The sequence below is a fragment of the Aulostomus chinensis genome, chromosome 24 (assembly GCF_037954235.1).
Source record: "Aulostomus chinensis isolate RoL2024-O1b breed Wild chromosome 24, RoL_Achi_v1.0, whole genome shotgun sequence".
NCBI classification, from domain to species: Eukaryota; Metazoa; Chordata; class Actinopteri; order Syngnathiformes; family Aulostomidae; genus Aulostomus; species Aulostomus chinensis.
Genome location: NC_141343.1, coordinates 13,411,137 through 13,428,430, shown reverse-complemented (window position 1 = coordinate 13,428,430; position 17,294 = coordinate 13,411,137). Strand labels below are relative to the sequence as shown.

The window sequence follows — 17,294 nt, the reverse complement described above, 5'->3', positions numbered from 1 at the left end:
ACGGTAGCCCAAAGCAACAGGCGTTTCATTGGTCAGCAGCTTCCTACCTTGCGAGTTTGTTTGGCACGGGGCACAGCACAGGTGCCTGCCGCCGCTTAATCAAAATGACAATGTCAGCCAGCGCTGGAGAAATATTCACTACGCTTGTCCGGCATCAAGCACAGGAGGGCAATTAATGGCCTAGCAAATCATTTTACAGCTGTGTTGTGTATTTGAGGTGTCAGGGCTGTCAGTGTTTGCTTAGGAACAAAAAAGACAGCCATGAATTACCTGTTCCACAGCACGCTCTGCAACTTATCCGACTGCTACTGGTACTTCAGGATCTGGCTAATTGCAGGCAATTAGACTCTATCTTATCCACATCAGTCACTCTGAGGCGGGAAACACAACAGCTTCACGATCACCGAGTCTCGTCGGGGCGTCTAATTACAGCCAGAAGCTCGAGTGGAGGCAAAAAAGTGAACCATTTTATTACATTAAAATGTTTCATACAAACAATGCATACACACTAGTTTCATATTGCTTCAGACATAAGTTTCTTCTCCGTTTGAGTTCCAGTTAAACAACTCTGTAACAAAATGTAAGTACAACATTTATGAAAATATAAATCTCTAAACAGGTAAAGTCAGTCCTGACAATACAAAGAATACCATAGAAACATTCATTACCAGTATGTCAACTATGAGTTGCAAACATGTAAGTTATTAAAAGTCATTCAAGTTACTGTAACATACAATAATACCATTTACTGGCTTCCATATGGACACATTCAAATATACGCTTAAACTGGCATTCCAATATATTATGGGAGGACTCTTTTAAATCTTTTTTTTTTTTAAACAAAGATAGCACTTCTTTTTTTTTTCTATCATAAACATAATCACAGTAGAACACTGAAACAATTTGGTAACAATATAATTACAGTACAAGCCTAAAAAACAAATGAACTATAATTGGGACTTTGGCAATTACATGATATATATGTATATATATATGTATATTTTTATTTTTTTTTCCTTCAATTTAGAAATTCTAGTAGGGAAATAAAGTATTTTAAAGCTTGATGTTGCTACCTGGTTTAAAAATGATCCAAGGGCCACTATCTTAACAGTTCAAAATTAGTAAACATACAATAAGATGGAATAGCCCTTAAAAAGTATATGTCACTGTGAAAGAGTGGCTTTGTTTCAGTCATACCTGCCAGATGCTTTGTCAAAATGGTTGGTTTTTTGGGGTTCTAGAGTGGCACAGGAATGAGGTGCAAAACCTGGAAAAAAAAACAGTAGCATCGTCTCAAAGTCATCGGGTTTTTGGTTAAAAGTGGCAAAATCGGATTACAGATGGCGTTCACTGACACTTAACATCGAAAGCAGGAGAGGCGCAAAGCTAACTGTGGCGCGCTGAAGTCATGCATCCGTGGTGTCGTCGGTTCATAGCATAACATTAGCTTTGTCGTGCTAATAATCGCATTTCCGCGTCAAAAATCATCAAATCTTCATTTACGGAGATTATCTTGCTGAACAAAATGTGTAAGTCTCATAATCTCTTGTTAGCCACAGAGCTGATTTTCCACAATAATCCAGAATCGAATGTAAATTTCCTTTGACTGTTGGTCAAAGGAACCGACAGCAATGCTAACTTCCAGAATCGCCGACAAAAATACCTCATCCCTGCGGCACTCTATGAACGTCATGCTTGGAAAGCCATCATGGTCCCAATAACAAACCACCTCAGAGATCCTCAAAGACATTTTTCTATACTTTTAGATTGTCAGCAAACCAGAATTCATCAGCTTTCACTTCAGCCAGCCAGTTTGTTTGGGCTCGTCGTGAATTTGTGATCTTTTATAGAGTCCAGCTTTGTGAATGTGTGGGTATGATTTGTATTCACTGGGAAATCATTGAAATTATGTTTGTGCAAAAGTTCTATCAACATTGATGTTGCAGATTTCAAGCAGAATCCAATTTGTTAAATTTAAAAAAAAAAAAAAAAGAAGGTACAATTAAATAGCAATTGGTCCTCATTTCATATGGGCTAAAATAAATTGATACTTGCAACTTAAATTCATCTTCATTATGTCAAAATAAATATTCTGTTCCAGTACCAGGCTTTAAAAAAAACACTTAAATTTTTGGTTCCAGACAGGAAGATCGATACCACTCTTATCTGTGTGTGTGCATTCAGGAACCAACACCTGCAAAGCCTTAGCTAGTTAGCTTAGCACAATTATTGGGGTTAGTGGGTTAGTGTATCTCTGTCAAAAGTCATGGATGTCCCAAGTAGGGTTATGTGTAACGACTACAAATAATGTATTATCATTTTAGAACAAGATGCATCACATAATCATGGCCGACTTTTTAAAAGAAGATGGAGAGGACTCATCTCAAGGACGAATCAATTTCCTGAACTTGATATATTTGAACTAGAATAGAAAAAGGACAAACATCAGATTTTGCTGAGCTGAGCCAGGGAGACAGAGACATGCTAATCTGCTGATCCATGGCCTTTCATTGTGCTAGGCTAACTAGCAGCCAACTGGTCTTTGTAGGTCTCTGGCTAACCTACAGAGAAGAGAAGGGTACTTTTCTTCTGCTCTGGCTGCGTAGAGGATGCCAAATATGCATATTTCACACAAAAAAAAGTCGCTCCTTTCAGATAGACTTGAGCGCTTCGAAGGAATAAGCTGTAACCTGTAAGTACATGGATAGCCAAATTCTGTAAGCAAGTCCTGTTTGAACAACTCTAGATCACTTAAAACAATTTATACAATATGAATAAATCTTATAATTTCTCACAAACCACTCCTAAAGTGCTGCCACCTACTTTCTAAATATATTCACAGGGCCAAATGATTTCAGAGAAACATTGGGCTAATAACTCTCTCCCTTTCTACTTAAACATTTGAACAAACTCCACGAAAGCAAGTACACTGGTTAAGGCGTGAATGTGTATGGTGCTATGCTACACTTTATGCTCAATAGTGGTGTTTCCCTTAAAAACGAACAGCTCACACATTGATGGAACGAAATTCACATCAAATTTACATTAACTGTTCCAAGAAATTTCTACAACTACCATTACAAACAGCGATGCCATCCGTCCTTCGTGTTGTTGACTTCAGTACACTGATGGTATAGTTTTAACATCAATGTATGTAACTGTGTGTATACTGTGTTTACAAATTCCCTGCCTTTTCATAAATCTTATAGTCTGCACATAAAGAAAATTTTAAATTCCAGGCACTCACTTTGATTGCATTAAGCACAACATAACATTTTTAAGGAGTTGCACAAATTGCAGCAGCCAAAAAGAGATATGTACATATGTTCATAGTTCTTCTTTTTGTACAGTACCGACTGATGTTCATACGAACATAAATGAACTTTAAAAAAAACAACAACAACAACAAACAACAACATTATGGCTTCATGTGCACAATGAAAACAAAGAGAGTTAAATGAAAATGGCTGAGATTACTGGAATGGCTTTAAAAATGTGAATCAAGACATTTGAACGATAACTTTGTTCTTCAAATGCAAAATGATATACGATGGCAAAATAATACCTCATGGAATTTACATTTTTTTTTCTCCTTTTCAAAAACACATTTTTCTAACAGTCTTTGTGTGTGTATAACAAACAGAAACTGTACTGTAGGTAAATAATACATAATTTGAGTGCAGCGTTTAAATAGTCGGCCCAGTAACGACCCAGAGGGCTGACATCTGCAGCTGAATCACGTGGCTGTAAACAAGAATCAACTGCAACCCCAGAGATTCCAAACCTCGTCCTCCACCCGTCTTTCCTAATCCACCTGTTTCCCTCCTGCTCATTGCAGCAGTTCAGTCTTTTTTGTAGGCGTTGTCGACTCACCTTCACCAGAGTCAGACACGTTGATGGGGCTGTCCCTTGAGAAGACCTCTGTTGACTCCCTCCAAATGCAGTCAGCGACAGTCTTAAAGGAATGGTTGCCACATTTAGGCCGCACCTTCTGTGAGGCGTTGTTGACAATCTGTCGGCTGTTTGACGTGGCTATCTTAATTTTGAGGGCCGCATCGACACGGTCCACTACAGTGTAAGTGCCAATGCTGCCGTCTTCAAAGCCAATGATGATGTTTAATGCGCGCTGGGAGAGAGACAGGAAGGTGGGGGTCTTGTATAAGGAGCAAGTACCGATGCTTTTACCATCAGCGAGGCGCATCACAATCAGATTAGACACAACACCAGCATCGTCATCCTCGTCACAATTGCGGAAACAGACATATACCAGATAACGTCCATCTCTTGATAACTTTTGACGCCATATTATACCAGCAGCATGGACAAGCCTCAGCTTCCCACTGTGAAGGTCCAGGACATTAATATTCTCGTCACCTTTGGAAACAATTCCTAGTTTTCCGTTGGGTGAGATCTGGAAGTCCTCTAGATTTTTAAGGAAGTTGGTTGGCAACTGGACACGCCTGCAAACAGACTCATCCGCCACGCTCCAGATGAAGACAGTCTCTGTTGATGTGATGAACACCACACAGTCAGGGCAGTCAGGAATGAGCTTGAAATTGACGATGGTAATACCATCGTCACAGACAAACTTCTTGGATACACTGCCTGACCACAGGCTGACAGCGAGGAGCTTGTTTTTGGACGTTCCAACAAGGAAAGTGTTTGCTGTGGTGATGAGTGCATTCTGGAGGGTGACTAAAATGTTGCACACTTTGTGTCCGGTGGCAAGTCTCCAAACTCTAGAAGCATTTTGCTCACAGAGGGACACAACAAATTGGTCGTTGTGGGTGATTAGCAGCTGGGATATTCTCTGTCCATTGATTCGGAAAATGTTTTCCCCAGAGTTGGTTTGCCAGATGTACTGACTGGACTTGTCATCCGAAGTCACCATGAGATCCCCTGAGGAGGTTAGGACACAGTTCTCCACCATGCCCTCATGCTTGAAGACTGTCTCGATAAATCCAGTGCTGAAGTTCCACTTGTGAACTGCTTCCGAACCATCCATAGTAAACACGTAATCCTCTCTGCCAGACAACTGCAATGTCTGTATCTTCTTACCTGTTTTGTCAATATTGGACATGGCTGTGATGATGTCAATGTCCCAGACAGACAGAACTCCACTGCTGGCGACGGAAAGGAGCAGGTTGTGGTGGGTCGATTTAATGAGTTTGACAATAGCACCTGAGATCTCAATCAGGCTAGCCATGCACTGTCCACTGTCCCTCCTCCAGACAAAGATGGAGGAGGTGTTCTCCATGGAGGCTACAATGCTTTGTCCATTCTTAGAAAGAACAGCAGCCACAAAGCGTTCACTACGCTTGGCTTTGAACTTCTCCACCATTTTCCAAACCTTTGTGTCCAAAACTTCAATACTTCTGGCCTTGCAAATGAGAATAGAACGCTGGTCCTCAGACAACTCAATGCTCACCACTTCACTGTCATCCCCCCTGCAATCATAATCCTCCATCAGACGGGGGTTGGTGATCTCTTTGGTGTTCCATACTGACAAACTTCCTTCATTGTCAATCATCACCATTTGGTTAAGGGTGTCCAGGACAAGAATGGACTTGACAAATCCCCCAGAAAACTCTGAAGTGACCGTTGCTAACTTGTCCCCATTTCCCAAATGAAATATGGATGCAGTGTTGAGGTACTGTCCACAGAAAGCATACATTCCATCTGGAGAACACTGGACACAAGTCACTTCATACCAGCAATGGAACTGGTAGAGCGGCCAACCATAGAGTAGGTCAATGACGTTGACATCTTTACTGGCCTCAAGCCAAGCCAAAGCATGATGTGTAGACAAAGTAAAGCCATTGATGAAAGCCACCCCACCAGTGATGCCGCCATGCTTGGACCCCTTGATTTCAACCTCTGATAAAAGGCAGGACTTATGATTATCGTAGATGAGCAGAGTGTTTTTGGTGGTGGCCACAACCAGATATTTCTCATCGCTAGTTAGTCTGATTCCCAACACAACAGATCTGGCTGTGTCGATCTGTCGTAGAAGTTGTCTGCTCTCTACATCCCAGGTGCTGACAGACCCATCTTCCAGGGCAACTAAGACTATGTTTGGTGCTAGTGTGGGCAAGATCTCCACAATCTGCATGTAGCTGGAGCATAAAGGAAGCCTCTCTGGGCTGTAGGTGACATCCATAGATGAGTGGAGAGGCACAATCGAGCAGTACTTTGGACCATCTTTGTCACACTCCAGGAGGAGGTGTCTGAGCTTGGGAAGGGAGGTAACAACAGGTAAAAGCCTTTGCTGCAGTTCTGCAGAGAGAGATGCCGGGTTCTTCAACACTTTCACCTTGATACTACGAAGTGTAGTGGACAGAAACTTGAGCTCTTTTTCTTGGGTGTAGCTGTAAGCTAAGTCAATGTCTGTTAAAGCTTTATCAAACTGGCCGATCTTGATCATTGTGTATAGCCAGCTAAAGTTCATGATGACGCCAAACATGAGATCATCAGTGCGTCCACTCCTGGTGAGGTGGTACACCAGCTCGGTCATCTTCCTGTGGTTGACAAAGAAAATGTCAGGCTCCAGAAGGTTGCACTGGAAGACCCAAGGCTGCTCAGGAGTTTGCCTGTCATAGGAGTACTTGTCAGAAGATGTTTTCTCGTGCGACTGCTGATGGGGGTTTTTGTGATGAGAAATATTTAGGGATGTGAAATGGTTGTTATCGTAGGTAAAGATCTTCTTCCTCCCTCCAGACCAAGCCCCAAGGAAATACTCAGCTAGGAGGCTGTGCATTTGATGGACATCCTCCTCGTTGCTTAGATACAGCTTCTGGGCAATGAGATGCAAATGTCTGTTGGCCCAGACCATCAGGGTGACGTTGCGTACTTGACGTTCCACAAGATAACCGTCTAGCTCCTCTTTGAGCCTTGCTACCAAATCATATGAGATCCTCAAGGGGTTTTTGAGGTAAGTTGCCACAATGACATCACCGAGAACTATGTTATCCAGGGACAGAATATCCTCAAGCTCAACCTCAGTTAACCCTGCCTTAGCCATGGTGATGTACCCTAATGCTCTGAAAACAAACCGTTGCCCTAGCTTATTTTCCACTGAATAGAATAGCTGTTCTATGCTTTCATGTACTGTGGAGCAAAGGGACTTGTCATCGACATCTTTATGAGACCTCCAGTGGACGACTTCTCTGTAGATGAGGTTGACAAACATTGGCAATGTACACTTGGCAAGTGCCTCATTGACATAGATCTGTTGGCCCGAAGTGACCTTTCTCTTCACACCAAGTAACTGCTGCTTTAGTGTTTGGCTGCACACCTTGCGGTCCCTCTGGATTAATTCCACATAATAGCCTTCATCATGGATCGCGTGTCGGAGCTTCTGCAGGATGCCATGTTTATTGGGCAATGTTGAGACTACAATGCGGACTGTCCGAGGCAAGTGGATGGGGAGCCACCACAGCTTGCGAGCTTCGTCAGCCTCCGAAAGCTGCTCAAGGGCATCCAGGACAATGACCAATGGCCTGTGGAAGGATGATTCCCCAAGAAGGTTGATCAGGAGCTCCCTCATCTCCTGGATCTTGTTAGGCAAAAAGTGAATCAGGCAGCGGTAGTTTATTGCAATCTGTTCACAGATGCTCTGGAGGAGGGTGCGCAAGTCTGTGGAGGGCTGGCTGGAGCCAATAAAACGAACAATGACCACTGGGTCAGTTTCAGGGCCCATCTCTTTTTGCAGCCACGCATAAGCCTGAAAAAAAATGTAAAGAGGCAGTTAGTATAGGCCTATCATATTTTGTGCATGGCTGAAGTGTACATCAACCTTGAAAGATCCCATTTGTAAAATATAAATCTACAAAAAAAGGAGTTTTTCTAATTGAGAACATTATGTAAGGTCCATAAGGGTTTAAGTAAAATATACTTATGTAAACAGAGAGAAAAAGAAGGCAGAGGGATTGAATTAATTGTTGTTCTAACAGTGTGAGACTGAGCTGATTAGCACAGGAAGGAGAGGTACACCATATTTTTACTGTGTTACAGTATCTGTGGTATACCAAATGTCTAGCTCTTATGAGAACATGATTTATATCAACACGCGAGATACTCAATGAATGAGAACTACTCCGATCTCGAAGCTTCATTGATATTATAATTTCATTCATGAATTCATTAAATGGCCCAGCAGAGATTTCGGGAGACATTAAGATGTTACTTGACACTTTCAGGGCAACAGTGATGACGCCCACTCCAAATTTAGCTGAGAGAGGGAGAGAGCAATGGGAAGACTAAGATCTGTCAGTAGAGTTTACAATGTCATTAAATGTTCTACGTGTGTGGGTATATACAACAGTACAGCTCCAGAAAATGACCATGTCTTTCCACAGAGTTTTTGTAAATCAGTATGCAGACTGGAATTTCCGCAATTACAATCACCGATAAATGAAAGTCTACATAACCCCAATCAGCATGAATATTATTTACATTCAATGCAAAGAATTATCACAGGCCAGACATTCAGTAAAATCTCTTAGGAGTACGAGGCAATACTCACAAGAAACAGTTATCGTACATTTAACGGCATGACTTTTTGCGGATACTATGCTACAATTATCTATTTACAGGTAATATATCTTCTGATATATATTCTTACTCCACAGCTGTGAGCAGTAAGGTTGCCTGATGATCTACAATGGCTGTTGTGCACCCTAGTGTCATTACAATGCTGTGCTGAGGCCTAAGGCACCTGGTTTCAGATGGTGAAATAAAATATCCTCCTCTTTCCCTTCTTTTCAAAAAGTTGTGTGACATACTTTTCTCCACACGAGTACAGTTTATACATTTGCGTGAACATTTTAGAACACACTGTGGTAATTTTTGCTATGGAGTTCTGACAAATCCCAGCAGAACACATCATGAATCTGGTCTCTGACTAAAGGGATAAAGCAAACACAAAATATATAAATACTTCTCGTGCACGAAGTATTTTTTTTTACCAGGTTATCACTTTATCTACCACTTATTACTCTCACAGGTTAGCTTGGGCAGACTGAACAATGCAACGTGGTCCAAACATGCAGTTAAAAAAACAAACTGTGTTCACTTATTACAAAGTGCATGCATGCAGTTTAAATGAAATATCACACATTCATGATCAGAAGATGTAGTGGCCTATGGGTCAGCTTGGTCTTAAAATGAGTGGCTGTCGTGCGGAAATCTGGTGTGTTATTCCCTTGATTGTGTCACTGACCACAAAAAGATGGTGAGACTCTGACTCGAAACGCCTTTCCCCTTGACATGTCATTCTTTCCTGCTTTGTTTGTAGTTTAAAACTTAGTTAACAACATAACTTACACTGCTTGCACCCACAAACTGTCTGAAACTGTTATTTGACATGTTGTGGCCATACATGCAGTCCAGCTACCAACACCCACCAGACAAGGAAAACTAATCAGAGAACAATCTGTTCTCCTGCCGTCACTGCAGGACAATCCAACAAAACATCATTTGCTTTTGAATATGGGGGAATTTACTCATATCCTCTTGATTCTCACTGTCAAATGCAATTTCTGATTTCACCGAGGATTGGATGAAAGTGGACGCAGAGGGTCCACTGCCTGCCTGCCCCTCAGCAAAGATGAATGCTGTAATTCGCTTATCAGACATCTGTAATCTCCTGGCAGATGTCCCTATGCACTCTCTGTGACTGTAAAACTCACTCCTGCACGACTATCTTTTGTAAGTGGGTCATTCCTGCATCCCCTGAGTTCTATAGGAGGAAAGGCAATCCCCTGTAAATTTGGCCATACCTCCGGTTCCACTCACAGGGTTTAATTCATATTACCCCCAAAACACACCTGCTCTTATTTGAGAGAAAACGGACCAGATTAAAACCATCTACAGCACACAGTGCAAGTGCATTTATGGTGTTTCCAAATCAAATAAATTGCATAGGACTCCTGGTGTTATAGATCAGCATCCATAATGAGTCTGGTTCTGTAAGCTCATTGTTATCACACCCTCCCTTTCTGCCTGCAGCACTGCAGTTGGCGTCTTTCTGCAGGAGATTGCAGCCAAGGATCACAAATCCAGGGTTTTAATTTTGTTTGTTATTCCTTCGCTACCTCCAACACAATCCTCACTCATCCGAACCACACTGCTGATGGAGTTCTTCTTCAGTTGTCATTTCTATTAAACCACTTGATTAATAACCTCACTTGTGGATCCCCTTAAGATTCAGCCTGTTTGGGACAAATGGGGGCTCGTCCAGGATTTGACCCGGCGACCTCTCGCACCTCAGAGGAGTTTTCCGACGAAAACGAGGATGAGTAATTTATGAATTCACTCCTTCACTAAATGATGAGGCAGACTGTTTCTGCACAGCTAAACACAGCCCACTCGTACTTTGTGCTAGCGCAAATTGTTGTGTGATTAATAGACCGGCTTATCAGCGTAGGCAGTAATTGCTTGAAAATACTCCATTTTAAATGATGAGTCACACAGAATGAATGATTTGAATGAATCTTTTTTTTTTTTTTTTGCCTTAATAGGCATTTTAGTGTTAATGGTGGTAAATACTAACTGTCAGTTTTGAATGGATAATGCTGATGTCCACATTTCCTGTAAATTTGCTTTGATTACGGAACATAAACTTGGCTTTCTTGGAGCCTGTTTTCGCTGGATGACGGTGTCAGTGAGGATGCTGTCGAAAGGAAGAACTGATCTGCCATTGAAGGCGTGAGGAACTAACGGCTGCTCATAGAGTGTTCACATCCTCCGAAGTAATGTAACATCATGAGATCTGGATACGGTTACAGGTCATTCCACAACTGTATTGATTATTCCTTAACCTAAACACTACCTTCCTTCTGCATGTCATCAACATCACTCATCAACTTCCTGCCTTGTCTAGCTAACTGGGAAAGAGGTGATCACGTCTGAATTTGTTTTGTCTAATTCGTCTCTCCTTCAGTTGCACAGACAAGCAAACGTCATCATGGTAAAGGTTAAGTTGGGAGGGGAATACTCTTCCCTGATCGATGTAGAAAATGTGGTTATATATAAAACAAACCTGTTTAAATTGAAACTACCCTGCCTCATATGGGCTACTGGCAGAATTTCCAATATCCTTTAACACCATTATAAAATATTCTTGCACAAGAGTGCCTGGCATCCTCCATGACTACACACTGTATGTTCTCTCCTACTTTTACCCTCCCCCCCCCCACCTCTACGCTCTGCTCTATGTAATTATGTGATATTGATGTCGGTTTACTTATCTCCGACTTGGAATCTGTAACTGGAACCTTTTTTTTCCCCCTCCTTGCGTTGGTGTTTTTTGCGCCTCTGAACATTCACAAAAAAAATCATGAACTTGGACATCATGAATGTTGCTTAAAATAACAAATTGTGAATGTGACCCGGGTGGTCGGGGAGGAGTACATCTGTGGGTGCTGCGTAATCTTGGAGGTGGTGTGATACTTATGGAGCCAGACAGCCAGAGGACACTCAAAAATCCAGATGGTGAACTGGGAATATTGTTCAAAAATACATATGAAAACCAATGGTCAGAGTGTAAGGAGTTGCAGATGTGCATGCATGCCAATGGACAAAGTCTTGAAGCAATGTGGACAAGCACATGTCGATGCTCAGGACAGCAAGGGAAGGAAACTGCAGCCACATTGAGAAAAACACACCACTGGCAAACATGAAAGACGACACAGATAACGCTCTTTATCAATCATGTCTCACCTGTTTGGCAACTTCCGCGAGCAGCAGGGTTTTCCCAGTGCAGGGTCCCCCATACACCACCAGAGGGCTCATCCTACTCCCCTTGGACGGCATAAGATACTCCTGCACGTAATCCAATGTCTCGCTCTTGTACTCGTAGAGTGCTGCGTAGGCTTTACAAAGGGACAAGTGCTGCAGGATCTCGTCGTACAGAAGGTCAGTCTCTGTGTCAAAATTCTGCTGGACCGTGGCTTGAATGATATCCACCATGTCCTCATAGAACTGTTTACACAGCCCCTCCACATAGTGGCTCTCCACTTCCTGCGAGTAGCCTAACTTCATGTCGCAATGCGTGACTGAAGAATAGACACGAAGGTTGGATGCGGCCACGACTGTGGGTATGAACTCGTCCCGTACCTTCAGCAGGCGTTCATAGGCTTCCTGGTTGCGCATGACGCGGTCGCCGCTCATCACGATGTCCATGTAACGGGCCATCTCTGGGAGTTTGGCGAAACGGTCAAAGTTAGAGATCTTGCGAATGTAGCAGACACATTTCCTGAGAAAGGCAGGGGTTTGTTTCCCAAGGGCAAAGTCTAATTCGTCCTCCAAGGCTGAAATGAAAAAGAAAAGAAGCGTGCATTATAGTGTACAACTTCAAAAGACTGAGGTCTAACAGATGTCGGATTTGGATTTCCTTTAGGAGCATCTGAAAAGCTTTTAGCCTCCGCTTACATAGATTTCTCTTGAGTCTTATTTAAGAAGAAACAAAGTAGATAAAAATCACATAAACCAGCATGACTGAACTGTATCACAAGCTCCCCCACAAAGAGCTGGCTGACTGAAGTTCCAGCAGTATCCCCTGTGTAGTTTTGCTCACATGGCAGCCTGATAATTAGGTCGGAGGGAGAAAAGGGTGAGAGGAAATTTGGGAGTTCCAGGGGACGGCGCAACTTCCTCTATACAGTTTAATCAAGCAACGCTTAATGCCCAACTTGCTCAATTAACATGCATGAAACTGCAGTTTCCTTTCACAGAAAACTTCCTTTTCCGATTAAATTATACAACTTGAACTGCTTCGAATTAATTAGCTTCTTGATATTCTTTACTCTTAAAACAAGCTGTGTTTGACTTTCTAAAAATGCAGTTTAGGCACATTTAATCGAATAAACCAGGCTACGCACTTTATATTTTCATCAGAAAATGGCAAAATGGCAATGCTACACACGGCTGTAACAAACAGGGGAATATCTGTCACAAAGGTCGGCAGTGTAAACTCGATACAAATCCGCTACATCAGAGCGTTTCAGAAAAAGAGGTTTTAATTTCTGTTTTGTGCGTTTGGCTCTCTGTCAAAAAAAAACAAGGCCAAAATACTCTCTTTGCAATCGCAAAATGTAGCCATTCCCATTAAGCTTTTCCAGTGCTCGTTATCATACGTTTTCAGACCATCTCCAACAATGACAACTTTGTCCTGGGGCTGTCCAGAAAAGCTGAAACAACTCGTTGCTTCCACGGGCACGGTGGAAGAGTTCGTTTCTAGTTGTTGGGCATTTCGCATCAAGCAAATGTGAGCTACAGCTTTGGCCGTTGCCTTTTGTGTTATCAGCGGAAAGTTCTTTACTCGTTTATCTGTTATGAGACATCAGATAAGATCACGGAGCGTCAGAATCCCCATCCCGATCATACGCCCCTGATCTAGCGCAATTGCACAAGGGTCAACTGCTAAATTATTGCTCAAAGGGCCAAACTGCCCCACACAGGCTTATTTCACAGCAAATGCTCAACATCAAATTATGGCACAAATGTTCACACGCAGTATATAAATTAAGTCCAATAAACAAAATAAAAGGGCCACTTTGCCACTTTGGCGACAAGTAATTCATTTTTTTAAAGTAATATTTCACAATTGTGTCTACTAAGTAAAGATATACAAATAGTACACATACAATAGATATACAAATAATACAGTATATATAAATACTGAAAATGCTGCATATAAACTTAAGCTTTACTTAAATGATGGGCTCGAAAAGTCGCTAAGCAAAGCCTAAGCCTTTAGAAACGCTGCCTTCTGACATTGCTGCTTGGATTAATTACAGTGAGGAGAACAAACAAAGCAATCGATCAGTCACTGTCATCTGCCGCGCTGCTTCTGACGGACCGTGATTGCATCTCATCTCTTGTTATTAATATCATTACTGGATGAGTTGAGATTGGATGGCTTAAAGATAATCGGACGCTGCTTGAATGTCCTCTGATGTTTCTGATGATGCTCGACAACGTTTGTGGACAATCCCTGCAAAATGAGCATCGTATTCTAATCACAGACTTTGACACGTTAAACAACCATCTGTCATAATGTATGAAATGTATGAGTCATTTCATTTTGTTTTCTACGGCAAAAATATTTCACGGCCCTTTTGGCAGACATTCCGCAGGAAATAGCAGGTGACAGGAAGCAGGTGACATCCAGAGGTTCAAATTTTCATCGTGTAATGACAGTTCCTTGCAGAAATGTATAATTTGGACTGTGTAATTTGTTTAAATGTAATAAGAAATAGTGAAAAATCCAAAGTCACACCCAGGAAGACAGAAAGTGAGCTCCCCAAGAGGGGATATGAAGTGTTCCTAATTGAAAGGTATTCTCAAAAAAGGAAAAAGAACAAAAGTATATGTGAAACCAACCAGAGCAAAGGAATTTCTTGGCCTGAGCGCTCTTCATGGTCCCTTTCTCTTGAAGCTGCAGCACCGCCGTTCGGAAAATCCTCTTGATCTCCTCCGACACTTTCCTCCAGGCCTTGTCATTCTTGGTCTTGCTTACGCTGCTTGACTCCATCTAAGAAGGACAGGAGGAGGCAGGAAGAGGACAATGTAGACAGAGGACGCTCATCACATGCCAAAAGAACGTGGCTATTCTCCTGCTCTTAAGAAGTGAGCAGATACAGTAGCATGGGGGATGTGAATGAAAAATAGCTGGACCAAATCTGAAAGTTGTTTTTTTTTGTTTTTTTTTAAACAGCCATCCAATGGAACTCTCAACACCAGAACTGAATACACGACATATTGCTGACACTGCATCTTTTTGCAGCATCTTGAAGTGCTTCAGCGGCAAACAATATACTCTTTTTTTAATGACTTCAGTACCAGAAAAGGCAAGATTATCACGGGATTTTAAGAAAACTGCAACATAGTTCACTACCACCATAATCTTTTGGGCAAAAACCCAAAAAGGTTTCATCCAGATTCAAGTGTTCTACCAGAATTGCAGGTTTAATAGTTAAATTGTTGCTGAACATTAGAGCAAAGGACCTGAAAGCCCAAACCTCTGTGAATTCCGATGTGCTGGGTCGAGTATTTAACTCTGTACTTTTATAGGTACCAAATGAAGTACATCCTTACGAGGGAAAACTGATTCACATATCAAATGCTACCTAAATTTCAGTACCTGAAGTCATCATGGTGACACCGAGAGAATGGGGAGAACAAATTGTGAATTACGGATTTGTCTCTAAGGCAACACATCGTGAGATCATGATTCCGTCATATCCTGCTGTGTAGGTAACAGCGATTGGAAAGTGGTTGAAATGTGGCTGGAAAAAAACTGATGGAGACAAGAAAACAATTGGCAGAGGCACCTGGTGAAACATCCAAAATATTGAAAATTTAAAAAAGAAAAAATACCCTCAAAGCTACATTCCTGCAGTAACGTTAGCTAGAAGTGCTAGCAACACAACTGGAGTTGACCTCGAACATATGACTATGACACGGCATCAACTTCACCATGTAACATTACAGTTAATAACTAGCTTGTTGTTTTAAGGGTTAACTTGTCTTTGGATATCAGTAAGATAACATTAACATTAGCAAAACAAATGTGCGACTGTCTTACGTGTGACTTTTTCTTTTTTGTACATTTTTGTTTCTCCAAAAAAATAGAATGGACAAAAACTATACTACTACTACTATAAGGCCCCAGTACCAATTCCAGGTACCGGAATTGGTTCAAATGTGAACGGTATCCAACCCTTCCAATGTGTTTGCGTACTTCCTTCTCTCCGTTCAAGTTCAGCCTGGTATTTTCCTCCAACAAATAATAATCTTGAACAACTGAAACTTTTGCGGTTGATTTTACACAGACCGTGGACAGCGTGTTAGCAAAACAAGCTAGCAGGCTAGGAGTTAACAAACAGGTTCTTTGCTAGCTCTGCAGTTGCCGATATTCCACGTTTAACTGTCAAAGACAGACAAAATTAGCCCCTAACCCCTGGTCATTTCTAACGGGGCATAGTTTGTACACCACACATGTATTATGAACTACATACGTGGAAACGAGGCCTGAGACAAAGCAACACTGCTCAGCAAGTCAAACCAAAGCAGCTTTGCTCTTTTGTGAGTGCAGATGAGACACATTCTTCAAATTAATAATGCGGTGACATTTGTGTGTGCAGAAATAACAGAGTGATTCTCACAAAGCCGATTAGTTGGACTCACAGAGTTCTGGTAGTTCTTCAGCATTTGGGCTTTGGGTTTGAGGTAGTATGCGGGTGGCACCGAGTTTTCATCCCTGCAGTACCACTCTTCCAAGATGTGTGTGTCCAGCCCCGCCTCCACAGCGGCATCCAAGATCATCTCAAACTCTGCAGATTCCACCTCCCCCGGCACTCTTATGCTGCCATATTTTTCTCCCACCAAACCCTGAGGACGGAGGACGAGAAGTCAGGGACAAAGATAGAAGAGAAGAGTATCCTTGAACGGGTTTAGAGCTCTATTTTTGATTCAGCAGCATCGTAGACTCAATGATGCGCACACTGACATTTATTTAAGGCAATTAATTTCCAGAGTGGTGGGACTCCACCAGCCGGTTTGCAGTTTGTGGCATGGGGGATCATAATCCTGCTCCGTGGGCACGGTGGCAGCTGAGACTTTACATCACAATCACAGATGTACAGTTTAAATAAGGGAACGTTATACCCCCCCCCCCCCCATGACATTCACGTCTACAAGAGTAGTACAAGCAAGTGGGAAAACAAAGTATTTGATGAATGAAAATGCCACACGCCTGCCTTGCAGCTCCCAAACTCTCATGGAAATAAAGCTCTTGATTTCACAGTAGATTACTGACAGCAAGAAAAGGAGATTAACAGGAAATGATTGGGATTTCAAACGTTTCACTCATGACTGTGGACGATAGAGGAGTTGATATGATTTCAATACCCACAATAATCAAACACCCAATTTCACATTTCCATCACTTTGCGGGAAATCCCCTGGGGAAAAAAAAAAGTATGAACACAAATGTATTAAAAATGAAAAAATAGTATTCATATTTTGATAAGAAAAAACAAACTTCTGCTCTTTGCTACGAAATTAACAGATTGGTTACGTTTATTCTACACATTTCAATGGCAAAATTCTCCAAGCTTGAAATTATGTTTTTGATTTTCAGTCTCGGACTTCAAACTTCCTTGAACTAGACTATTTATTGTGCTTTCATGCTACATATTTGTGTTGTTACCATCCCAACCTCTGCTCTTACACACCCAAGCCCACAATCGCCCTTCAGAATCTTCTAAATCAGACATCGTGACATAGCA

General features: G+C 41.9%; 1 protein-coding gene across 4 annotated transcripts in view; it reads right to left on the bottom strand.

The window, feature by feature from the left end:
* Positions 1 to 456: 456 nt before the first annotated feature.
* nwd2 (NACHT and WD repeat domain containing 2) overlaps positions 457 to 17,294 on the bottom strand; it is a 75,601-nt gene continuing 58,763 nt past the window's right edge. For 2 of the 4 annotated variants that reach the window (XM_086196904.1, XM_086196905.1), the window contains 5 exons: positions 16,192 to 16,395; positions 14,386 to 14,536; positions 11,722 to 12,311; positions 3,874 to 7,723; positions 457 to 1,267 (listed from right to left, as the gene is read on the bottom strand). In XM_086196904.1, the coding sequence (XP_086053030.1) occupies positions 1,188 to 1,267; positions 3,874 to 7,723; positions 11,722 to 12,311; positions 14,386 to 14,536; positions 16,192 to 16,395 (4,875 nt within the window). In that variant the 3' untranslated portion in view covers positions 457 to 1,187. Of the gene's footprint in view, positions 7,724 to 11,721; positions 12,312 to 14,385; positions 14,537 to 16,191; positions 16,396 to 17,294 lie in introns of all 4 variants that reach the window. The other 2 variants (XM_086196902.1, XM_086196903.1) reach the window with 2 other exon arrangements.